The sequence below is a fragment of the Marmota marmota genome, unplaced genomic scaffold (genome assembly GCF_001458135.2).
Source record: "Marmota marmota marmota unplaced genomic scaffold, marMar, whole genome shotgun sequence".
In the NCBI taxonomy this organism is placed as follows: Eukaryota; Metazoa; Chordata; class Mammalia; order Rodentia; family Sciuridae; genus Marmota; species Marmota marmota.
In genome coordinates, this window is record NW_026000026.1 from 83154408 (window position 1) to 83182194 (window position 27787).

The window sequence follows — 27787 nt, forward strand, 5'->3', positions numbered from 1 at the left end:
AAATTTTTTTTTTTTTTTTTTTTTTTTTTAGAGGCAGTTGCCAGGGTTACCATCAGATCTTAAGCTAGTCTGTGTTTGGCATTCAGGTCAAGTCATTTAAGAGTTAAAAGCACTGTTGGCCGCAGGGGCTAGGACCCCATAGCGCAGTGAGCAGCAGCTAAAGTCTTTTGTCCCCAGCGGCTGAGTTACAGCCATTCTGATTCATATGACAATCATGTAGCAAAGAGGTCAGTATAAACTTTTTGAATATTCACAAAAGAAGAAAATTGAAATTTGTTTCTCTCCAAGTAAACATCACAACATTTTCTCCCCCTTTTTTTCCCACTCTCCTAGCACAAACTTCTATAACATAAAGCCCAAAAAATCTACAAAAACAATTCAAAAAATCCCATAAAAATACTCTTTCCATGAAGAGGACTCAACTCAACAACACAGCCCATTAATCATCTTAATGACTCTTTATATTTAGAGTCTCTAGAATTACACCCCAATATTAAAAATTTTAACGTCACAGATTTTCCTTCTAATTCATTTACTTTCTACAATTTTGCCCTTAACACTCTGCAATCCAAAGCATGCTTAACTTCTGGAGAGAAATTCAAACTCACTAAACTTTAATATTTAAATCGAAGTCTCCTTAGGAGCCAACATTTGTCGCTTTTGTCCCGGCGGCTTAAAGACTCAGACTTTTCACCCCACGTTGGGCGCCAATTGACAGGTTTCTGTTCTTGCAACTAAAAGGCTCAGGGGTCAGTCCAGGTAAACTGGGCTAACTGGGCTGCACAAAATAACCACACAAGAGACACAAATACCTTTTTGTTTGGGGTCACTGTGATGGCTCCTCTGACCTTAAGGGTCCACAGAAAAAGAGAGAGAACACTTGCTGGCTGCTTTTATTGAGGAGAAGCTATTCAAATGAGGCAAGGGGTCAGGTTTCAGGGGCTAAGTCTATCTTCATGATGTCTACTGTCAGCAGGCTGACTGACATCTGGGTAGGCCACACTCAAGGGCACAGTAAGAAAAGGGGACACACACAAGGCACTTCCATGGAGATTCTATCCTAAACGGGGCAGGGGGTTATGTGGGAAGCCATTCTCGCATGTGATTTGAGTTACCTCCCTGGCTGGGTGAGAGGTGCTTAGACAACTGTGTCAGAGCCTTCCCCACCCTGTCCCAGGTGCGAGGGCTTGTCCGTGTGGAGGTGTGCCTGGCCACTGACCCAAAGACCAATCACTGACCCTGACCTTGGAATGCTGCCCCACTCGACCTTCATTGGATGGGATTTTCCCTTGAATTTTTGGTTCCCCAATAAAAGCTCACTCCCTGGTGTGTTCTCTCTCTCTCTCTCTCTCTCTTTCTCTCTCTCACTAGCCTCTTGTGTTAACCTCTTGTGTTAACCTCGGCTGGAGGTGGGAGCTAGGAGAAGCCATCTCCGGAGCTGGGCATTAAAGGTAATGAGAATATGTCTCTTTAATTTTAAAACTCACTAGTTAATTTCTATGCTTCGTGGTCGCGTGGCAGAGGGTTATATTACAAAGGAACAGGTGAGCATAGCTCCACCCCTGGGGATGTAGGAGGACATGCCCAGACACAAAGTCAGTCACTTGAACCCTAGAAGAGCGGGGCAGTCTAGCAGCATGGGTGCCTGACGCCATATCGCCCAACAGGGTAGTTAATTCAAGTCACGTGCTAGGTTGGTCTCCCACACAATATGTTCAATTCTGAATTAAAAACAATTACTTTTAAATTTACTAAAGGTGATTTATCTATTCTATTGCTCACTTGTCAATAAAAACTTCCAAAATAGAAATGCAAAACTAGCTTAGGTCTTTAAAAAGAAAAAAATCAAAGTCCAATGGTATCTGATGTTTACAAACCAAATCTCTGGTGTTTAACTAACACAGCTGCTTCCTTGTTTTTGTGTCCCAGCATATTTCAACATGGTAACTATCTCTACTATCCTATGTCTCCATGAGCAATACAAAGAACACCATTCTTTCACAATTTAAATAGTCCATACAAGAGTGTTTAAAAATAATCTCCAAGTTGCATAGCTTACAAGAAATGTGGGGGGAATAATTATACACACACACACACACACACGTACACACACACACATATCTAGCCATATAAACACATTAATGTTTAATGTGTTTTTTTTAGAAACTAAATGGAAAATAAAAATAATGTATGTATTCAAACACATTTTAGTGTTTATGATTATGATGGATTTCTATTACTTTCAAATTATAAAAATATTAAGGAATATAAAATTTAGTGTTTGTTTCATAAGGAAAAGAACAGGATTAAGAGCTTAATTTCAGAGAAAATCTCTTAGCCCCGCGTGAATGTTTTGTGAAATCCCCTCTGACTATAGCAAAACTATAATATGGAAACCACTCAGAAAAAAGTTAATCTATTTAACTGCAAATAGAAGTAGCTTTAAGTTTAAATATTTAAAAATATTTAAACTTAATTTTAATAGCTGAGTTATTAGCTTTAAGTTTTAAAGGAAACAGAGCAAAGGTAAAAATATTTCATCATTTTATAGAAGGTTAGGTCATGAACACTCCTGAACTATCACCATTTAAGTTGAATTAAAATCTACCTTAAACTTGTATCTCAGGATCCACAGAAATTTGCAATTATATTTGAGGTTCCTAAACTGAGAATTTTTAAATTTTCATGTTTTTAATGGTGAATGCAAGGAAATTTTGTTTTGCTAATTGAAAATCTCCAAAATTATCTTTTGCAGTGAAGATTTCAATTGGCAAATACTTTCAGAAAATAAGGCATCGGTCCTCAAGTTTGTATTTGTCAAACATGGCATACAGAAATCTGTTAACAGATTTCCCCCCTTGAGCACAGTTCACATGAATTTGAGAAACAAATAATAAACTAGAACAAAGAAAACCACTAAACATGATTTAGTCATTTTCAATCCATTTGAATCTGACTCAGCTAAGGAGAGCCAGTAGGTTTCTAAAGCATTGCAAATGGAACTGGAAGAAATGCTCCAAATATAATTGTATGGATAATTTAGAAACCTACTAAAGAAATGTGATATGTATCAAAAGCTAAAGCTAAAGGAAAATGTTTCCTTGGAGATTAATTGGAAGATAATTTTATTTCTCAAATCTTCCTAGATTATAGGCTGTAGAACCCAGAGATGCTTACTCTCAGTGTTTCCTAAAATGTTGCTACTACTATCAGAATCATTTGGAACAACTTGATAAAAAATAGAGACTTGTCAGGCACCATACCTATAATCCCTGCTACTCAGGAGGCTGAGCCAGGAGGATCACAAGTTTGAGATCAGCCAAGGCAAATTAGTGAGACCCTGTCTCAAAATGAAATTTTAAAAAGACCATGGAGAACGTATTAAGAACGTATAATCCCCATTTTGGAAAACACCGATTTTTAAAAATTTTTAAATTTTTTTTTATCTTTCAACATTTTTTATTGGTGCAATAGAGTTTTACATAATGATGTGATTTCTTGTTACAGATATGTACATGCACACAATATAATTTGGCCAATATCCCTCCCCAGAACTTTTCCCCTTCCTCTCTACCTGGCACCCCAGGTCCCTTTTCTCTACTGACCTCCCTTTGACTTTCACGAGATCCCTTTCCTCTGCACTTTTCCTTTCATTTTTCCTCTCTAGCTTCCACATATGACCCTTGAACTTCTGAGTTCGGCTTATTTCACTTAACATAATGGTCTCAAGTTCCATCTATTTTGCTGCAAATACCATGATTTCATTTTTTTCTTTATGATTAAGTGAAACTCCATTGTGTGTGAGTGTGTGTGTGTGAGAGTGTGTGAGTGTGTGTGTGTGAGTGTGTGTGTGTGTGTGTGTGAGTGTGTGTGTGTGTGAGAGAGACAGAGAGAGAGAGAGAGTTATCACATATTCTTTATGCATTCATCCATTGATGGATACCTAGGCTGGTTCCATAGTTGGGCTGTCATGAATTGTGCTGTTATAAACATCGGTATGCATTTATCACTATGGTATGATGACTAATTCTTCAGGATAAATACCAAAAAGTGGTAAGCTGAGTCATATGGTGGTTGCCTGCCTACTGTTTTGAAGAACAACCATACTGATTTCCATAAAGGTCGTACACTTTTTTTACACTTTTTATAATCCAAAAGTGTAAAAGTGTTCCCTTTTCTTCACATCCTCTGTAGCATGCACACAATATAATTTGTATTCTTGACTATCATTCTGACTGGTGTGAGGTCAAATCTCAGTGTAGTTTTGATTTGCAATTCCCTAATTGCTAATGATATTAAACATTGTTTTCATATATTTGTTGGCCATTTGCATTTCTTCTTTTGAGAAGTGTCTGTTTAATTCATTTGCCCATTTATTAATTGGGCTATTTGAATAGGAGAAAATCTACTAGTTACTCTTCTGACAGAGGACTAGCACCTAGAATATATAAAATTCAAAAAACTTAAAATCAATATATCCAATTTTAAATACTATATTATTCAACGTAGTATTGTGAATCAGCCAGAAAAAGTAGTCAAGATAAAACACACACACACACACACACACACACACACACACCCACCCCATCCAAAGAGGAAAACCAAATTATCCCTTTTTGCAGAGGCTACAATAAAATATATATAGAAAAAAACTAAATGCTGTACAAGAAAAATAAATTGTTATAATATACAACTTCAGTAATGTTATAGAATACAAAAGTAAGCATAAAAATTAGCAATTTATACAATGATAAAAATCACATTCATAAGAGCTACAAAAAAACCCTAATATATTTAGGAATACATTTAACTAAGGAAGTATAAGAGCTCTATGATAAAAATTATAAAACATTGGCTAATGCGAAGACAGTCTATGTTTATGTATTGGAAAATTTCTTATTGTTAAAATGTCATTGCTACCCAAAATATGTATACATTCAATGCAATTCCCATCAAAATACCAATGACATTTACAGAAACAGAAAAAATAACAATCCTAAAATTCATGTGGAAGTACAAAAGACATTGAATATCCAATGACATTCTGAGCAAGAAGAATAAAGCTGGATGCATCACAGTAAAGTGCATTACTGACTTTAAAAACTATAGTAGCCCAAATAGTGTAGTATTGGCATAAAAAAAATCAACACTTAGACAAGTGCGATGAATTAATTCAAGTACTTAACAGCAAATTCTTTTTAACAAACTTGCCAAGAATATACATTAAAGAACCACCTCTTCAACAAATGGTGATGGGAAAACTTATATATATGTGAGACTAGAATATTCTCACGATGTATAAAAAAAATCAACTCCTGTTGATATAATTGAGTTGATTTTTATAAATACCTAAATGTTAAGAATTGAAACTATAGAACAACTAGAGAAAACATAAGGGAAACACTAAGACATTTAGAGGCCAAAATATTTTTTGGAAAAGCTTCCCAAAGTGTTGGCAATAAAAGTAAAGATAGACAAATGGCTCTATAGTATAATATGAAATGAATTGCATTCTGCCATCATGTATAACAAATTAGAATTTAATTTAAAAGATAGACAAATGGGATTGTATCAAACCATGAAGATTTTGCACAGCCAAGAAAGCAATCAACAGAACGAAGAGCCAGTCTTCAGAAATGAGAGAAAATATTTGCAAACTAATATCCAACAAGGGATTAATATACTGAATATATTAAAGAACTCCAACAAGTCGGCAACAAAAAACAAATGTAAAAATGGGTAAATGATTTGAACAGATTTTTTTTCAAAAGGAGACACACGAATGGACAAGGAGTATTGAAAGATGTTCAATGTCACTAGCTGTCAGGGAGATGGAAATCAACCTGGTTAAAATGGCTATTATTTTTAAAAATGATACTGAGTATATAGAGAAAAGGGAACTTTCATGCACTGTTGAAGGGAATATAAATTAGTATATCTATTATATAGAACAGTATGGAGGGCTCTTAACTACCACATGATCCAGCAATTCTACTACTGGGGATGTATCCGAAGGAAAGAAAGAGGTAACTGTGCTCCCAAGTTTACTGCAGCACTATTCACTATAGCCAACATATGGGATTAACCAAAATGTTCATCAAAGGATGAATACAGAAAATATGCTATATACACACACAATGGAATATTTATTCAGCAATCAAAGAATAAATAAATGCTGACATAGATGACAGGATGACAATTAAGTTAAATAAGCTAGGGACAGAAAGACAAAAGAATGATCCTGCTCATGTGGAAGTTAAACAAGTTGATCTCACTAGAAGCAGGGAGTAGAACAGTGGTTACCAGAAGCAGAGAAGAGGAGGTAGAAGAGGGATAGAGAGACATTAGATAACAAGTGACAAAATATGATTCTATAGGAGGAATTAGTTCTGGGGTTCTATAGCACAGCACAGAAACTACATCTACAACAGCTTATATTATAAACTAACTAGAAAATAAGGGTATGAAGGTTCTCAACACATAGAAATTATAATGGTTGAAGAAATTAAAATGCTAATTACCCTGATTTGATCATTACACACTATATACATTATTATATTATACCCCATAAATATGTATAAATATTATGTGTCAACTATAAGTTAGAAAAGTAAAAATGTCAGGTATAGCTGAGGGAAATTATTATTTTCTGGGGTATTAGTGATAAGGAAAATATTTCTAGAACTCTTCTAGAAATATTTTCTTATTGTCAAAATATTTCATTGTCAAAAGAAATTTGATAAAAGTATGCTTTATCAAAAACCTAATATTAGTTGAACAAGATAATATTAGTAAACAGAAAAATATAGAGTCTTATGTTTGTATACTGGTAGGCCTTTGCAGTCTAATTCAATATTTATTTAAAAACCTTTGAGGATCACAGCAGAAAATGGTTTGTTTAGCCAACATATTTCAGTCTGATCTAATAGATATTTAGACTAAACAAATAACTATCCTTCTATGATAATTAAATAACCTGAATTTCTAACAGTGTAAGAAAATACATCACCGCAGAGATTTGTAAAATATTTAGAAGCTCATGGGTTAAGATGAAAGGCATTAAATATCAGTTAATCAAAAGCTCTATCAAGAATTGTTGTTGTAGGCACTGTTACAGCCCCTGCACCTTGACTAGCTCCTGGTACATAGCTTGACCATTCAGTACATACTTGTATAATGTAACTGAAAAGTGATAATATATTTTTAGGAAACTCCTTTCAACCATTTACATTAACCCATGTATTTTCCTCACAAACAGCAAACACCAATTTATATAAATACTTAGATATTTCCAGCCTTAAACCAGATTGTTATACTAGAACTTAAACAACTCTCAATGGTCTTTAATTTCCAACTGAATTACAGAAAGCTTATACCAACTGATATATCAATATTATATAGGTTATTTGCTTTTGCAAGTACTGTGAAGAGTGGTAGTTTCCTATTTTTATTTGCTTTTATGATGGATAATGTAACTGAACATTTTTTGATGCTATTGTCTTTTGTATTTTTTGTTAAATGCCAGGTGATTTCCTATTTCTCATATTTCTAATACAAAAAAAAAACAAAGCTGGCATTTAAAAAATTAATTGGTAATGTTTTATGTAAAAATATATTTTTAATTTAAATATTGCAGAATTGTCCCCAGTGGATCTTTGCTTTTAGTATTATGGGGTTTTTGTTCATTTTAAGATTTTATATAATTTATGTCTGCATTTCTTAGTGTTTTAATTTATGTTCTACTGATATAAGCTAAATATCAGAGGTGCATATCTATACATTGCATTTAGGAGATCATTACTTTAAATAAGAGCCTGGGTGAACATGTATGAATTCTGAGATTATTTGATCATCTGCCTTTATTGCATTAAATTATAAATGGATAAAACTGCAATAGCATCAAACTTATGAGAAATTTACCAACAATTAAATATAACTGATGATTTAGTGTTCGTATATTTGATAAGAGAAATGCAAGAAATAAACATGAAGATCTTGAATAATTTTTTACAATGTGTCCTTTTAATGTCTAATATTTTATTATCATTTTCCCCTCCTGAAGATTGGATAAGCTTTAAAAAATGATCACTTTCTAGTCTTAGTGGCCGCCTTTCAAATCTGCCGTGTTGACCTATATTCTCAATCTCCCACTCTGTCCTTCTCCCAGTTGTGAGTGAACTTTAAGTCTAAGCCTATTCTACACTGTCAACTAACTTCTGAGTGTGGTCCCTTGAGAGAGTACAAACACAACAGTTAAAGGCTATCGATAAAAGCTTGGATGTTCCTGAACTTACCAGCTCACTCCTGTCTGTCCTCATTGTAGAGCTGACAATAAAATCAGCCATCATGAGAGTGCAACTGAATTCATTTATTATTTATTTTTAAGGGACAAGAAGAATTGGCCCCTTAGGCTTTTTTAAATGACCTAGATAGAAACCAGAACCAATTTAGGATAGTGAAGAGGGAACAATATCTTCAATAAACGGTGTTAGAAAAACCTGGACATTCATAGGACAAAGAATGATATGAAGAGCCCATTTTTCACTATGTACAAAAAAAATCAACTTTAAGTAAAATATTTAAAGACCTGAAACTTTAAAGCATGAAGAAAACATGTGGTAAGAACTCCATGACATTTGGTCTGAATATTTTCAACATGACCACCGCCCACTCCCCCCACCAAAGTACAGGGAACATAAGCAAAAGTGGAAAAATGAGATCACAAACTAAAAGTCTTCTAAAATGGGACAGAAAAATAACCAGCTGAGTAAAGAGAAAATCTACAGAATGGGTGAAGATACTTGCCGATTTATACATCTGATAAAATCCAAACTATATAAGTCCACAGGGAACTTAAGCAACTTAATAGCACGAAAGAAAACAACTCCATTAAAGAATGGGCAAAAGACCAAAACAGACACTTTTGAAAAGAGGACATACAAATGGCCAACAGGTATATAAAAAAAAAAAATTCAACATCACCAATCATGATGGAAATGCAAATTTTAAGTCACAATGAGATATTTCCTCCCACTTGAAATGGCTGTTATCAAAAAGATGAGTTGGTGAACATGTGGGAAAAAGGGAACACTTACTATTATGTAATTAATCAATCATTACAGAAAACAGTATGGAGGTTCCTCAAAAAATTAAAAACAGAACCACCATCTAATTCAGTAATCCCACTACTAAGTATACATTCAAAGGAAAGGAGATTATCTACCGAACAGACATCTGCACTCCTGTGTTTATTGAAGCACTACATACAAAAGCCAATACATGCAGTCAACAAGTATTCATCAAATGGAGAATGAAGAAAGATGTGGCACAATATACAATGGAACACTCATTCAGTCTCAAAATACGAAGGAAACTTGTCTTTGGGATGACACGGATAAACCTGGGGGACAATTATGTTAAATAAACTGAGCACAGAGAGACAAACACTGCATGTTCTCACTTATACGTGAAAGCCAAAAATTCATTTATAATAGCAAAGAGTATAATGCTGGTTACCCTGGGATGAGAGGGCTGGGGAGCTGGGGTACTGGGTAGATGTTAGTCAAGGGATACAAAATTCCAGGTGTACAGTAGGAATAAAATCAGGAGATGATCCATTGAGCAACATGTTGACTACAGTTTATAAAATGTTATATATTTGAAATTTGCTAAGAGTACATTTTAAGCATTCTCACACACAAAAAAGATGTATATATTACTTCAAGATGATTCATATATAAACATGAATTAGCTTGAAGTAACCATACTGCAATACTAATATAATGAACATGTTTTACAACATAAAAATATCATTTTTGTCAATTCATTAAACTAAGAATATTTAGTTTTTATATTTAAATACATGAAAAATAACTTGTAATAAATGAAATTTACAGAGTTCTTGCAGAATATCATTCCTAAGTTATATATAATGAGGATTTATCATTGTTGTTAATAATCTAAGATAGAACTACCCCAGAATTTAGATAGAAAAAAAATATATTTTTCCCAGTCTTATTTGATTAAATTTGTTTCCTAGAATTCTATATACTGATGCAGTCTCCAATTTCATTTAAAAAATCATAACAGTTCAGGATACCTGAAGCTAACAATTTAGTTTCATTTCATTTATGTTGCTTGTGTGAGAAATTGAGTGTTTATTATATATGGCATTATTGATTATTTTTAGGAATTGTTATAGATTTTACTTTGGGATTTGTGGATGTATTAGAATTTCATGGAGACTAAATAAGCACCATAAGAGAGATCCATTCCTATTTATTACTTTGCAACTTCAGAACTCATCCGACAAGATGAAAACATGAAAAGATGATGTTCAATTAATGAATATTCAGAAAGAAACATGACTGAAGACAGACATACCCAAGGAGGAAAAAATTAGCCCCAATTTTAGACAGATTTCTGATAATTTGGAATAAAGAAAGAGATCAACTTAGTGTGCAACACTGTAACCAACAGGTATGCTTAGCAAAACCCTTGGCAGAGGAATGAATTATACTGCAGTTTCTCATGTACTTATGGGTCCCTCTCCCCTACATGGTACATTCCTTATTGAGACTTCACTGTATTCACAGTACAGAATAGATGCTGGATATAAATGTTCATTAAATTTATACATTCATAAATAACATGAATAGTCCAAAATCCCAGGTCTTTATATTAAATAGCACGTGTTTCATGTTAGTCAAAAAAGGGAGGCATGTCAATTCCAAAGTAGTTGATTCTCTGACCAACAAATTCACATTTTTATAAGTAATGAGTCCTTAATTTTTCATGTTGGTTCAGCTTTTTTTTAATGTTCTCATATAAACTTCAAAAAAATTTAAATTGTAGATGGACAGAATACCTTTATTTATATATTTGTTTATTTTTATGTGGTGCTGAGGATGGAACCCAATGCCTCACATGTGCCAGGCAAGTGCTCTCCAACTGAGCCACAACCCCAGCCCCATGGTTTAGCTTTTCTATATTTGAGTTGACAGTCCTACAGCTCCATCACTTCAAAACTTTAGGGAGTTCCAAAAATCTTTGTTGGAGCCGGTTCATAAGACATTGAAGCCAAGTGAACAGGTCATTCTCTGAGAAGGTTAAGTCTACATCTCAGCATCTTATCTGCAAAGAAAATTGGCTTAGATAACTTTGAAGGTTACATTTTGCTGGAAAATATCTTTAGATTTCTAATTAAGCATTCACAATCTCAGTATATATCACTATCTAAGGATTATTATTACAAAATATATATACCTTTCTACAAGCAATAAAAGAACAGATCTGGGGGGGAGGAAATTCATAAGAATTATTAAAACAGATTCCCAAACTACTATAAAAAATACCAGTAGCAGGAAAGCCTTTCATTTTTTTTCCCAGATGGTTTTTAGGATATCATTTTTATAAAATGCAAGCTGAGATACTATACTACCAGAATATAAGCTCCACAAGGGCATGTATTTTACTTTTCTGCAAATGAAGGTTTATGTTGAAGATAATAACAATATATAAAAGTAATATTAAATTATTACAGTGTACTCCATAAATATTTTCAATGACAATAAACAAAAAGAGGCTACAGCCTTTTCTAAATTTTAAAAATCCAATGCTGAGCTGCTGGGGAATGATACGTATTGTTTTATTCCCATAGTCTGCCCAAAGGGGGCGCCAAAGAGCTTTTAACATGGTGTTCTGTGAAAAGGCTGTGTGTTAGAAGTGTGCTCTTCCCTGTGCATGGTTTCAAGCCTGTAATCCCAGCTACTTGGGAGTATGAAGCAGGAGGATAGCAAATTCAAGGCCAGCCTGAGCAATTTAGTGAGACCTTGACTAAAAGTAAATTTTAAAAAGGGCTGAGGTGGTAGACTTCTTACCTAGCATGCATGAGGCCCTGGGTTTAATCCCCAGTGCTACAAACAGAAGGGAAAACAAAGTAAAAACAGGTGGGGGTACACTCATACTGAAATATGGATCTTTCTGCAAAACCAGACATTGGAGCATATTGGCTCATCTGGACTAGCTTTATCTATTTATTCCAAAGTGCCCTAGAGATAGCTTTTCTTTTTTACTTCTTCCATGACAAAAAGATTTGAAACCATAGTAGAACATGACACAGATAAATGAGCCTGTTAAATTTCAGCAATAGGTGTGATTTGTTGGCCACTCTGACAAAAGAGCCTTAGTCTGAATCTTAAGGGCATCTGACTTCAGGCTCATCCACAAATATTAGCTTTCCAGCATGTTTCTCAAAGCCAAATAAACCGAAGTGCTTAGTTGTCTGGGAAATAAAAGAAAAAAAAACAAAAGCTTAATTTTCACAATAATTAGGATACTTCTAGTCTTTGATTGTAAGCCATGCCATCTTCAGAGGAAAGTCAGTATTCTCATTTATATGATTAAAAGACGTGCCCCATTTAAAACAAAAGCAAAACAAAACAAAACTGCTTATTTGGCTGATAGTTGAAGAAAGGGGAGCCAAGGGTTTTGACACACACCATTTGAAATGAATGTTGATTCTGTCAGAAAAAGATCTGCCCTCTCAGATGAATATTTTAAGTACTGAAAACTGACACTGTGCTAATTGCTTCATAAACATTACATGAATTAGTCTCACAAAGAGCAACACAAGAAGTGTGATCTCCTTTTCCACAGATGAACAGACTGAGGATTACAGAACCAATTTATACCATTTTATAATTGCAGTGTCTAAATTTCTCCAAGTAAGACATCTGATTGAGCCATTGCTAAAGCATAGTTTGGATCCATGTTTGGGCTAGTGATTTGGAGTGGCTGATTGGAGCAGTGGCGCTGCCCTACACCTCATCAGAATTGTCTGCTGATCTCTGAACATATGTTAAGTGTGCACGTTTCTGGCATCCTTAGTTTATGGAAAAGTCCCCAGATGATTTTGTAATGTAGACATCATGAAAACCATCCCGTTTCATAGGTACACTAACTCTTAAGTACATCTTTAAGAATGGTAGCTGAAGAGTTAATTAGAATCAACAGAAAACATCTATGGCCAGATTTAACATTGTTTTAACAACAAGCAAAATTCTCCCAGGGACATTTTTCAATATGAAGTAATGATCAGATAACTCCATGGTGGAAAGACTGGTGGGGTAATGAAAAGTTCTTCAAGAACAAGAGTGGGGAAAAAACTAAGGCAATTGTTGTTTTCCATCTTCAGAGCATATTAGACTCCCTTTGGGACAGTTTTTTAAACATTAATGTCCAGGACATAGCACATAGCAATTAATTCAGAATCTCCTGGGATAGGCCTAGGCATGGTTACATATGTTAAGCTCACTGGTGGTTTGAACATATAGCAAGATTAAGAATCATTGTCCCAAGGCTTAAAAGTGAGGTTTCAATTGTCACTTGTTAATTATAATGCAAAGCTCCTCAAACTAACCTGCATAGAAATCACCTAGAGATTCTGTTAAACTGTCAGTTCTGTCTCAGTAATACTAAGGTGAGGCTTAGTATTGACAAAGGTAAGTATAGACAAATTATATATAGGTCCCACCCATGGAAATACTGATTTTATTCATATGGGACCTGATCTGGATTTTGAAGCACTAAAGTTCTTCAGGTGATTCTAATGGCAGAAAAACTTGAGGTCACTGCCTCAGGGGCTTATATAGACCAAAATCGCAAAGACCATCCAGTAAACTCTGAATGAGAATTAGAAGAGTATCACAGATCAACACCTCAGGATTTTCATTTCCTCTAGAAGATGTGAAAGCTCTGACACTACGGGTTCTGCACTTCCCTTGTGGAGTTGAGTAGGGCCTGCCTCTTAGAAGGTACTTGAACTTTCCCCCATGCTAGATACCATCTGTTCCACTTCATTTATTTATATTACCTATTTTACCCTTGGGCAATTGGATTTGAAAGCTATGGGTTATGCAATGCCTACTGCACATTGACTCCAGGTCACCTGGGCGTGACTAGCAACTCCCCATCATAGTTGTCTTTAATTAAAAACGACTGTACATGAAGTGAGTTATTCGCCTTCTCAATAGAATTTTTATACATTGCCATGGTTATGTGCAGTAACAAATTGTCTTTCATGACTGATAGTCAGAAATATTCAAGGCCACATAACTAGTAGTGAGGCCCACAAATCAGTTTCCATATTTACCATTCGTCAGCCAGTACTCTAGGTGCTTGGCTTGTGTTTTAGGACAATACAAGCAACTACCTAACAGGTTATGAGAATAAGATACCATACAGAAAGCACTTGTCCAAGTGCCTGGCTTACAGTAAAATGTTCAACCAACGTTAACCTGCTATTACTGCTCATCTGGCACCTCTACCCTTTGCTTGCATGTAGGAGCTGGGCCTGCCTCACACAGGTGGAACAGCTGTCCAAATGAAGTGAAACTCTCCAAGACACTATATGCAGAGTAATATTTCCTATTCTGTTAAAAAAAAAAAAGATAAGAAATATTTTAAACAGAAAATAATAAACCAAAACCAAATAACAAATTGCTGGGCTTCAAAAGCTAGTTTGGATCTGAAGTGTTCCCTCAAAGGCCCACATGTTGAAGCCTTGTTCATCAGCATGGGAGTTGGTAGAAACTTGAAGAAGTTTCAAAGGGCCTAGTGGAAAGCTTACTTAAGTCACAGGGGGTATATCCTCAAAAAGGATTTTGGGACCTCTGTCTCTTTCACTTTCTTTTCCTTTTTTATCCTCGCCATGAAGTGAGCACTTTATTCCACCATGTATTCCTACCATCACATGATATTTCACCACAGACTCAACAGTAATGGGTTTAACTGGCCATGAGTTAAAACCTCCAAACCTATGAGTCAAAAATAAACTTTTCTTCTTTGTTACCTCAGGCATTTTGTCACAGTAATGGAAAAGCTTACTAACACAAAGCCCTAATTCATTGAGAAAATTTGTCATCTGGCATTCCCTAGTTGCATCTCATATGCCATCTTTGCACTGACCACCCCATGTGGCCTTGGCTTCATCTGTCTCATGAGACTGAATTCCATCAGAAGCAGTAGCTCTGGCTTCCTTAGACTGTCCCCAGCAGAGAAGTTTTCACTATATAAGTAATCAATAAAGCAGTACTGAGAAAATTAACAAGTGAAACCATATATATTCAATCCAAAGAACCCTTGGTAGCTAAGGTTTGCTTACATTATATTTCTTACATGCTAAAATCCTTCAAAATTTATGCCACCATAGTTTTATCAGTGACAGAAAATCTTGTATTGTTGGATGCTGTTAAAATAAATAAATCCCTGTACAGATGAAATATATTTTCCACATTCTAACTAGCCAAAATGGTTTGTGTAGAACCAAAATTTTAATCAATAATAATAGCAGCCTTGATTTTTTTTCCTAGACCTGTACTTTGGAATTTTGCCATTTAATGTGGATTGAAATAATTTCATACATTTCCTACCCCACCATCTTTGATTTGTATCTATTAGGTGTTTCAACACAGTAAATATTCTCAAAGGTAAACAGAAATTGCTAAATATATTTTTTAAAGTATCAACCAACTGGGGCACATAGTGCAAGCCTGAAATCCCAGCAGGTCCAGAGGCTGAGGCAGGAAGATCACAAGTTCAAAGCCAGCCTTAGCAAAAGTGAGGTGCTCAGAAACTTAGTGAGACCCCGTCTCTAAATAAAATACAAAATAGGGCTGAGGATGTGGCTCAGTAGTCGAGTGCCCCTGAGTTCAATCCCCAGAACCACCCCCATCTGCCCAAAAAAGGATCAACCAACCTAGCTGACCTAAATAAAGTATTTAGAAAACATTTTAACAGAAATAATTACACTATCAAAATGAAAGTCTATAAAATATGCTAAAAAACAAGCAATGAACTTTCATTTATTGGTTCATGAAAAAGAAATATTAAAATACTTGAGCTGGAGCTGGGGTTGAGGCTCAGCAATAGAGCACTTGCCTAGTGTGTGCAGAGCCCTGGGTTCGATCCTCAGCACCACATAAAAAAATAAATAAATAAAACAAAGGTATTGTGTTGTACTACAACTAAAAAATAAGCATTTAAAAAAAATACTTGATCTGAAATATCTGAGTAGTTCAAACTTTCCAAAAAGATACTTTTAAAAATGTAAACATCTTCATGCCTCATCTAAATCAGTGGATTTTTTATGGTTATCAAAATTAAATAAGGTAGCATTCTTCATGAATGAATTTAGAATTTTGTATTTGCATATCCTAAAATATTTGTTACATTTATAAAGGGTATCCTTGATTGAAATAATAATTGAATCAATTACAATGGTTCATTTTCTAAGAATCCATTTAGTACAATCAGCCATATTGTTTGTGTTGTTTATGTGAAAACTCCGAGGCCCTATTTTTAGCCTTAGGCAAGCTTTAAGTCTTTTTTAAATGAAGGCTTTTAAGAGTTAACATCAATAGTTAACTTTCAAAGGATAGATATTTCTCGTGAAGTCATTCATTTTCTCACAGAAAGCCTACAGACAACTCTGAGACATCTACCAAGCATTACTAGAGAGACAACTAGAACAATAACGAAAATCCTGTCACTCCAGTACTTGGACTTTTGGACAAAGATCAGGCTCGTTTCCTGCTCTCTACAAGAGCTCAGAGTGAGTCCACTGCATGCCTGGCATCCACCTGGCAAGCAAGGCCATCACCCCATGGGATTAGGGGGCAGGAGGAATCCTGCCAGTATGCTGAGGCTCATGCTGTTTGCAGTGCCACGGGTAACAGTCCTTTGTTTTTGATCCGGGAACTTCATGCCTACTGCAAGCATCCACAGTTAACAGGCTTTTTTATTAGCTCATAAGAAGGTTTAAAAAAAAAAAATCACATCCTAGGCCTGACATGCTCTCCTTTTAGCTTGAAAATGAGAAAATGTTTGGAGTTTATCATTACAGAAGCTGACTTGTTTATAATTATAATTGTTCAGCATGAGAAGAAAAGCAGAGCTTTAGTATATGTTCCCATTTCTTTGGATTCTAATAAACTCTTATGAATGATTTTGACCAAAATTAGCATGTCATTGAAGTATTTATATTTCACTGACCTTAAAGCTAATATATTCAGATACTCAGAAGAGTTAAAGAATTGAGTTTTAGATAAGTATTGAGCTATTTTATAAGATAAAATATGCAGAAAGCAATTTGTCAAAGTCAATAAGTATTCATAGATAAGCTTCCACTTATCACTGGAAGATTTGAATACAAAGGTTGAGTGAGTTGAAAAAAATAAGAAAATTGCATATTTGAATGCAAATCTAAAGAAATTCAATGAATATTTAAAGAAACCTTTTAAAAAGCAAAAAACTTGGCATTTGGTGGAACTTGTATAATTCTCATTAAGTTTTCTAAAGAAATTAGTTAATGCAAAAATATAAGTCTTGGGGTGGGGAAAATATCAAACTATTTATAGCATATCTGATATTACAGAAAGGTCTGTCTAAATATAGCAAGAAAACACCTGGGATTAAAGAGCTCCAGGTTAAGTGCTTCCTGCATCTTGACTTGTTCACCAAGGTTGGCCTGGAGTCTGACAGGGTGTCCACTTCACTGGAGGGCAGGAGGGAACAAGGTACTGTGTTAATGTTTACAGGCACAGTTTTAAAATTCCAGCTTAAAATCTGTAGTTAAAAATCTTAGCTTCTCTCCTTTCAACCAACTGAATGACCTTGGGCAAGTTACTTATTCACCCTGTTCTTCAGTTTCATCATAGGATTATGAGTGTGATAAAGTTAAAAGATAGAAAGCATTTAGGTACCTGGCACACAGTAAATATAGCTCACGAATATTTCCTAATACGATGGACACTCAATAAACAAATTTCATCCAGTTAATAAATTTTGATGCAAAGAAATTAGAAGTACACTGGATCTTAGACATAATGCAATTTAATTTCTTCATCTTGTAGAAATTTCCCCAAGTATCAAAACTACTAAGAATGAAGCCAGGTCTGCTACTTCAAGAGTGCTTCCAAATTATAAAGCACATCACACAACTAAGTACCGGTCCCTTCTACAGCATAAAAGAGGGGAAAAAATATTTTTCTTCTCTTCCCTGCCGACTCCCTTCAATAACCCCAACCATTTTTATTTGAAGGTAAAGTTTGGTATATACATATTTATATGTGTACATATCAATATATACACACATGTGCTATACCATGTTTTATTTAAACCATGTTGTCTACCTACGGAAATGAAATGCTGAACCAAAACTGATATCATAGTATACAAGGTTTTTAACTTTAGCCAAATTCTCTAAAAGGATAAAGCATTTATTGTCATATAAAAAATGCAAAGAGATGCTAAAAATTTGACTAGTGACTAAAAATTTATACTTTCATTCTTCAAATACCTCATGTTATTTTTTCAAGGTCTGCATTTTTTGTAAAGGTATTAATATTTCCAACTTTTCAATTTATAAAGCCTACCATATTTTTCATTGGGGCTGCCAAACAGGCTATTTTAAAGTGCAATGTGCATTTTCCAAAAGCCCAATTTGAAGCAGCATGTATTCAATATACATTAATAATGAGCACTTGTGTATTAACTATGGGTTCTGAGACACATCACCTCTCATTTCTTGCATTTACTGTCTAAAATGGGAGGAACAATATAACAAGGAAGCAGCTGCGAGAACAATGAACACATCTGAAGCCAAGTGACTTTTAGTGGTGAGCAGTAAAATATACTGTGCAACTAACAATTATATCAAGAAATGAAGCTTCAGATATGACAGGTGTGCTCCAAGTTGACTATTTTCTGCAATAAAAAATACAAAAAGCCAACCATACAATGAACAATACTATATTATTAACACAATAGAATACAGGACATATATTTTTCCCCTCTCTGGACTTCTGGAAGCACATCAGTAGCTAATTAAGATGTAAGAGACTGATTTTATTCTCCTGGTAGCATTCTGCTTCTTGATTCCTCCCTATTTTTCTTCATTGTTACAGAATGATCATAACAAAAGCATCAAAATAACAATGTCACTGTACTCATGAGCCAGTCAGCTTGGCTTTACTTAACTTAATGTCTGTGATTCCATGAATAACATGATAGATATAGTCTTAAGATAATTGTAAATGTCTGCTCATCAGGGAATGAAGTAAGAATGCATGAGTATAAATTTAATAAATCAAGTGGGGAGGGGAATAAAGCCCCCACTAGACACTGAAATCTGCGGGTATCTTGATCTGGAATTTCTCGGCCTCCAGACCTTTGAGAAATAAACTTCTTTCTGTTGTTCTGTTGATTATAAGCCACCGAGCTCATGGTATTTTGTTATAACATCCCACATAGTCTAAAACAATCTCTCAGGAAGAGATTGCTATTGAGAAATTCCTTTGACGGTCAGCTTTATCTGTCAGTTCAGCTAGGCTCTAAATCTCCAGCCCTTCAAACACTATATTATTACAAAGGTATCTTGTCAATGTGACTAAAGTTCATAACCAGTTGATTTTAAGTAACAGCAATTATCTTTGTTAATCTGGGTGCGTCTTATTTCACAAGTTGGAAAGTCTTAAAAGCAGAACTAAGGTTGCATAGAAGAATCTTCTACTATGGAAGTCTCAACTCCTACCAGAGTTCTAGTCTGCCCTTCCTGATGACCTGTCCTACAAATTCAGGCTTATCTAGCCAGCCCCCAAAACTTGAATTTAGATAAACCAACTTCTTAGAGTGAATCTCAAGTGTATGTATGTAGGTGTATGTATATATATATACATATACAACTATATACATATGTATACATATATAAGCCAAATATATGGGGGCACTACTGGTTTTATTTCTCTTATTGAGCTTGATAAGTTTTTGTTTTGTTTTTGAGTACTGGGGATTGAACTCAGGGGTACTCAACCACTGAACCACATCCCCAGCACTATTTTGTATTTTATTTAGAGACAGGATCTTACTGAGTTGCTTAGTGCTTTGCTTTGCTTTTGCAGAGACTGGCTTTGAACTTGAGATCCTCCTGCCTCTCTCGGGAGTCACTGGGCCTTGATGGTTTTTAATCAACACTTAGGGACAGAGCAAGAGGAAATACCCAAAACATTAGGGGAGACTCAGAGAAGATTCAGTGTCTCAATTCTCATTAGGGTCCCTGGGAAAGATCACCTGGCAGAGACAGAGACCTCAGAGACCCCTTTGCTGCACACCATACCTTCTCCATGCCCATTCCTGCCTCCTGGAGCTCCTGGTTGGTTTAAGAGACAATTCCAAGGCTTCCAAGTTCTTAAGTTTGAACATGGCCAAGAAAAGGCTAGTTCTTGAAAGGTTTTGTTGTTAAGTAAAAAAAAAAAGGGGGGGGCAGACAGCTCTGTAGGTATGAAACTGGGAGCCCCAGAGGGCACAGCAGTTAAGCACTGACAAGGTCTGTAACCAGAAACCCATGGAGGCTTCAGTCTGGAAAAAGCCAGCCGGCTCAGTCAGCAAATAAGTCTCCAATTAATGAGCACTTCCACCAAAAGCTGAAAAAATTCTGAAATGATGTTGAGCTGTGTTTTCCACATAAGTAAAACTGCAAAGTTAGAGAGGGAAGCACAATTATACACATCTGAGATGCCAATTACTCCTCTTTAAGGGAGGAGGTGTTGCCGGCTCTTTCTTGTCCTGGAGCCACGTGTCACCTGTTTTGACATTTCTCTGACCCTCTGAACCCAGGGCTTCAAAAGTAAAGGAGAATGGGGCCCAAGCCTGGAAGACAGCAACGAGGAGTACAGTTTGGGACCCGAAGCTTTAGACAGACCTCAGTGAGCATCTGTTAGGCAAAGGAATGATCCTTGACAAAGATATACAGAACAAGGACAGATTCTGCCAGGAAACAAAAACAGAATGGAAAATATGACTAACTATGGTAGAGGACCAAGCAATATAGAAACAGTATGTAACGCCACTAAGCTAAAATCATCTTCCACAGAGAATAGTCATAATTAAAACTTTAAATGAAGACTTACATATGCTTATTATTCACAGTTGTGGAAGCAACAGTACAAAGAGTAAAAAAATAAAGAAACCTAATAGTATTTTTCTTTCAAGAAAGAACTGTAAGAGCAGAGAGTGGAAGGAGTAGAAAATGACTTCTTTGAATACAGTTCTACCCTGCTTGGTTGGTGGTTTAGACAACATGTTCCTATTATGCTATTAAAATTTAAAAACATAAATGGACATGCCCAGCTCTCCAGCAAGGACTATCCGACTTCCAAAACAATGCTTTTATTTTATGGGGGGAAATTAAAAAGTTCATTTTATTATAAACCTTGAAGCCTAATAGACACCCGAAGTTACTTGTTTAATAAAACACTCTAAGCAGACATGACTGCTAAGTTAACAACCACCAAAGAAAGCCAACAGAGAACTTGAGAGTATTAGTTTTGTTATTGTTTAGCAAGTTACCACAGACTTATCAGCTTAAAACATAAAACATATAAACTTACAGTTCTGTAGCTGAGACAGCATGCCTGGATTCTTTGCTCAGGTCTTACAAGATGGGAATCAAGTTATCCTTTCTGTAGGCTGACAAGAATCTCAAGCTCCTTCAGGTTGATTGCTAAATAATGTTCTTGTGACTGCAGGAGGACATGGAGCCTTATTTCCTTGCGGTTGTGAGCAGGGGGCAGCTTTCAGATCAGAGGCAGGCACCCACCTCTTTTGCTATGTGGCCTCCCTCCATCTTCAAAGTCAGTAACAAATGATTTCGCACATTGGCTGTCTCATACCAGGAAGGGCCAGTCCCTTTTAAGAGCTCACTTGATTAAATGAGAACCACCAGGGTAGTCTCCCTATCTGAAACTGCTTTGAAATTCTACTTACAGTAACACTCCACAGCTGTACCCAGGATTGTGTATCTGAAAGAAGGCACGTGTACACCAGCCAAGTAGGAATCTCAGGGGGCCATTTCAGAATTGCTTCACACAGTAAGAAATTCAGGATTATAATTTCTTCAATGGGAATTAGTAGATTGTTTATATACTGCAAATTGAAAAAGTTTAAAGCCTATAAATACAATATTGATTTTTTCAGCTTTATTAGGATATAATTAACAAAACTGAATATATTCAGTGGTCTCTTGATATGTATATGCAGTGTGAAATGATTGTAGCCAGAAACTAACTAATATTCCCATTATCTCAGTTACCTTTGGTGGGGGTGGGATAGGGAGCATTGAAGATATATTCTCAGCAAATTTCAAGTATCTTGTCTTGTAAAAATAAAAGTTTCTGATAGGAGGGTCTGCTATTCAGCCACAAGTAAAAAACTAAGAAGCAGCTTTTAAAAATAAAGAAAAACAACAGACATAAGAATTCTAAGAGTCAATTTCAAGTGTTTTAAAATTTTATTTCAATCATATCGAAGTAATTACTATATCTTATTATAAATACACCCTCGTGATTTTTTTTTTAAATCAAGGATTAGTGACAGTAATGCTCCATGGAGAATTAAAGAACACTAATAAAGTTAATGAAGAGGGAAAGTTGATTTGCAGTTATTTAATAATAAAAATGATGGCTCTTTTTAATTCTGTCAGCCATTCCCCCAAATTAGGTAGGAAACTGCTATAGAGAAAACCATCCAGGAAGAAAGACTAGATTGAAGATCATACCAGTATAGTCTCATAGTACACTGCAGTGGCTTTGTTAATCAAACAGTATACTGTTAAACTGTAAAATGTATCTTCTTCTTTACTGCTCTTCCCTCTTCTGATAATTTCTAATATGATTATGTGAAACTCCAGGATAAGGAGATAAGTAACTTCAGTTCTCTGTGCATCTTTGGGTGAGTTATTTATCTCTGGGTCCCACTAGCTGCATTTATAAAATAAAGCCATTCTAGACCTTCCAAGTTGAAATGGGCCTTTGAAACCATGTTCTTTACAAATTCTATACAGCTATAAAGTCATATTTACCAAATAATAACTTTTTTAAAAGGGAAAGTATTCTAAATAGAGAAATTGAATAATTTAATAGCTATAACAGGGTGTTTGGTCCTGGTTGGAATAAGTTATCACTTTTGATTTTAGATTAAATTTACAACGATGTTTGAGCATTTCAATAAGTGAGGCCTTTTGATCCTGCCCCCAGCCTCCTAGCAATTCAACACACAAGACTACTGATTTACTTATGTTCTCCAGTTCTTTATTTGTCAATTAAAAGAATTTCATTATCCTACAAAGTTACATAGATGCTTCCAATTTCAAGGCTAATATATTAAAATCAATTCAGTTTTCCTTTAAAATAAAGCTTTGTCACCTTCTTGGCATTATCTACAAAAAAAGACGAGAGAAGGCAGAATTCACAATTAAATTATTCTGAACTTTACTGTATTAACATTCTTGGACTTTTGACATAATTCAATTCACATTTACTGAAAGGTTATGATATGTCTGATTTTGTGTCACACGATAAGTATTTAGGGGCATCTTTTTATGCCCAGCACATAGTACATCTTTAAAACTCAGGAGGTACAAAGTGTTTCTAGATAAATATAGATAATGCAAGGGTCTTGCTTCAAATGGAAATGATGGAAACAGGACAAATGATAAAACGAAATAAAATACTAAATCACTCCATGGCAAATGTGTCTTACAAAACAGCCTCCAAAGATGCCCACATCCCAATCCCTGGAGCCTATGTTTCACAGGACAAAACTGAATTGAGGGTACAGATAGAATAAGGCTGCTGATCAGTGGACCTTAAATCACATGAGCTCTTAAACTAGGAAGGGAGACGGGGAGAAGAGCGTGACAGATGAGACTAAGAAGGACCAGATCCTCCTTTGTTGTCTTGGAAGATGGAGGAACAGGGCTGCAAAAACCAAAATATGTGAGCAGATTCCAGCAGCAGAGAATAGCAGGAAACAGATCCTCCCCATAGGCTCCAGAAAATAACACAGCCTTGCAACACCATGCTTGATTTCTGTCCAAAGGGACCCACTTTAAACTTCTAACCTACAGACTGTAAGATAACAGTTTATTGTTTTAAGACAAAAAATTTGTGGCAATTTGTTACAACAGCCATAAGAAACTAGTTATGCCAGGTTACAGAATTGGTTTCAGCTGTGAGAAGGCTTCACCACCAAAGTATTATCAGTTGAGATGTGATAGGCCTGGGAGCAATGGGGGAAACAGTTGTTTATGGGTTAAATCCTTCTACTCCAAGTGTGGTCCCTTCTAATTAACCCTGGTGGGAGATTGCTGGACATGTTTTTTGTTTGTTTGCTTTTGGGTTGGTTTTTTTGCTTGTTTGTTTGTGTGTTTTGAGAGGGATGCAAAAATTGCCAAAGCCAGCCTTTTAACAAGACCCCCAGATAATCTGCATTGAAATTAAAGTTTGAGAAGCACTAAATTTATTAAAAACCTAACTTTCCTATGTGCATAAATGAATACTCCACAGTGAATCTCACCATTGTGTATGTCCACAGGACACTAATTTAAAAAGAAAAGAAAACAACTAAGTAAATAGCAGAAAGATCAGGAGAAGTACAGGGAAGGAAACAGTGAGGAAGGAGGGAGAGGAAAGAGAAAGTACTGGGAACAGAATGAGAGCAAATTATAGTCCATGTTGTTATAATTATGCCAGGATGAATCCTAATGTTATGTATAACTAAAAAGAACCAATAAAAAATTTTAAAAAAGGAAAAAAGTATTAAAAGCTATTTTAAAACATGTAGAAATCTTTAATTCTTCTTTTCTGACTCACAAATATCTGGAAGACATACTTAAACATACTGACAAAAAGAATGCTCAGCTGCTGTTTGTTAACATGAACAAAAGGGAAAAAATTTTTTTCTACTGCTCTTAATGAAAAGGTCCTTCAGTAAAATCCATCTACTCTCACCTGCAAAGAATTTTCCTTTAAAAAGCCCATGAGCTGAAAGATTATAAATGTCAAAGTTTTATTACCTTTGAATAAATATTAGAATCCACGGACTAGTACTCACAGAGCCATCTTATGGGGGACAAAATAATTTCATTCACATAATACATTTTCTTTAATTACTTTAATATAAAAACACTGTTCCACATTTCACACAGTGTTAAAAAAACAATTTTAAAACACTAAAATAAGTATTTGATAAAAATAAATTTATTGAAGGGTAACAATGACTGCAAAATTAGTACTTCCCAGTCACTACTGATGCCTTTGCATTAACCACATTTGGAGGGTAGGCAGAGAAAATATGAAATGGAAAATGTATATTTTAAAGCTACATTTTTACCCACCCTTTAACTTTCTGCTAAATCTTGTTTGTCCCTACTAAAAGGTATACTCAAGATGATTGAAAAGACAATTCAGATAAAGTCATACTAAAGAGATGTTAAAAACATACTCCATTAATGATATGGCATTGCAAACCATTCCATCTGTTTACAAAATTGAAATAAAATAAGCAATGACACAATGAATCTTTCTTGATAAAAGATTTCATCAAAAAAAAAAAAGAAAAGAGAATTAGTGGTGGGGATCAGAATGAGAAAATCAGTACAATCAATAAAGACAAATAATTATTCAACATAATTTGGTCTGGTTAGATCAGTGCAACTCACTCAATAAGTAATTCAATAACATTATGAGAAGTGGACAATGGGAAACAGAGTCCTCTTTTTAAATTCATGTATAATAATCCTATTTCAATTGACCTGTAATGTGAAAGCCCTGAATCCACCTTAACATTATAACATACATCTTACAATAATATAAAAGTCAAATCATCATCAATACATATTTTTTTTTTCTCTAAAGTGCACAATTTAAGAAAACTTCACCAGAGTGTGCACTTTTGAAAGGTATAATAGTGTATACAATATAGACAAAACAGGCACCTCCATTGTATTTTTTTTAATAAATAAAAGCACATTAAGGAAAAAGAAGGTGGGCAGCACCTGAAGCCTTTGACATTGGTAACTAAATGCCAGTACCAAGTAGTCTAGCCGCTTACGTGTTACTAAGAGCCACAAAGAAGGAGCCATTTTTGACTTAACATTTTAATTTTAGTAGAAACAAGAGCTTGTCTGGGCTTACAATCCTTCACCTGGTGGTGAGGAGGGTACCAGTCCTTCAAATGTCCTATACTTTAGACAGCAGACCGGACTCCGGAGCACTCGCCTTAATGAGATTCTGGATTTCCTTGAATTTTGGATGGTCTTTATCTGCGACCAGCTGCAGCAGAACAGCCTCACTCGTGGTCACTATGATCCCAGTTCGAGCAAGGCGCTTTAAGAGAAAAGATAGACCAATAAGCACAACTGAGAAGACAGTGTGACGATGAACACTTTTGAAAACAGCAAAAGTGTGCCAGGACACAATAGTTAGTGTCCTCTATTACAACCATGGTCCTTGACCAAACCAGCAAATTCAGCGATGGGCAAAATTTTCAAAACCAGCCATACCACAAACTCATTGTTATTCTTCTCAATATTAGTAACATGGACTAAAACTAAGTAAAAGAAAACAGGTAGACATTGTTATAACCTTTTGGTGCAGGGACAGGAGAGTAATTGAGGCTAATGCTATAAAACATATAAAAGGTTAATGCAAGAGGAACTTCATCATTGATTATCTGAACACCTTTCATTGCTGCTATTTCCTAAGTACTATTTGCAGATTTTTGCTTCATCTCTCATTCATTTGTTCACTCTATCAAATGAGAACTATTTTTGTTTTACTCCTATATTCATTAAACTCTTCAATTTTTATTTCTAGCATTGAGATAAAAAGAGGTGCCTCTGTCCAGATTCCCACTGTGCAAATAATATGAGATTACAAAATAGATTATGATGTGTATTAGTACTTATGTCTGGCATCCCTGGCATGTGGTAGCAATTTATTTAAAAAGAAATGGCAGAGAGGATGGGTAACACTTGAAAGCTCCACTGGTTGTGCTACAGATATTACTGTTGCTGTCTAAAATATTTCATTACCAACTAACTATCCCATTTCATATAACTAAAGTCTGTAATTGCAAACTACTATTAAGAATTAAAATGAGGGTTCATAATTTTTCAGCCCCCAAACATCTGACAGTTTTTCTCATAAGTCAGAGCTGCCCTGTCTTGAGATAACTGGCAGAAGAAGAAAAGAGCCCCGTGAGAGGTTTAAGAATGTATCCCCTGGGGTGATAAAAGAGCCATCACCTCTGCTGCCATCATAAACATTTCAGAATCACTAAACAAGAGTATAAAATTTAAGGTTGTATAAAGTTTCCCTGACAGGTCAAAGAATGCCCTTGACAAACTGTTCCCTTGCAATCGTAATAACTAGGAAAGAAATCTCGAGGAGGGGAAGAGGGAGAGGGAGCAGAGAGGAGAGGGGAGCAAAAGGAGAGAGGGCAAAAGAACAGAAAATAAGGGGAGAAGAAGGTAGAAAGAGGAACAGAGGGAGGATTCCATTGCAGAGATTCATTCTCTGCATGGATTTATCATCAAAAACCCTGGAAAAAAAGCAGGCAAACTGCCTTCCCAGGAAGCATCCACTTTAAGAACCACAGAAGAGGAAGTCATTAGGCAAATCAGAGGAAAGACCCAACTGGGGCTCTCTCTGTAAAGGAGGAAGCACTGGCAGAGCCAGGACATCCCTGTGGAGTATACAAATCTTCCTTCAGACAATTGTGCAACCACAGACCCAACATTTCCACTGAGAGACTCCTCTTTTTTTTATCCCCAAGGACACAGAAAGGACTATAAACCATAACCTACTTAGAAAGCAAGCTCTGCTCTCAACAGCCAGTATAGAACAGGGTGCAGAGTGGCTGCCCAGACTAAAAAAAAAAAAAAATATAT

General features: G+C 35.4%; 1 protein-coding gene across 2 annotated transcripts in view; it reads right to left on the bottom strand.

The window, feature by feature from the left end:
* Isoc1 (isochorismatase domain containing 1) overlaps positions 1 to 27787 on the bottom strand; it is an 88761-nt gene that overhangs the window by 44963 nt on the left and 16011 nt on the right. Inside the window, exon 5 of one of the 2 annotated variants that reach the window (XM_015486486.2) lies at positions 23123 to 26222. The exons of the other annotated variant lie outside the window; for it this stretch is intronic. Coding sequence (XP_015341972.1) covers positions 26076 to 26222 — 147 coding nt within the window. The 3' untranslated portion in view covers positions 23123 to 26075. Of the gene's footprint in view, positions 1 to 23122; positions 26223 to 27787 lie in introns of those variants that run through there. 2 annotated transcript variants of the gene reach the window in all.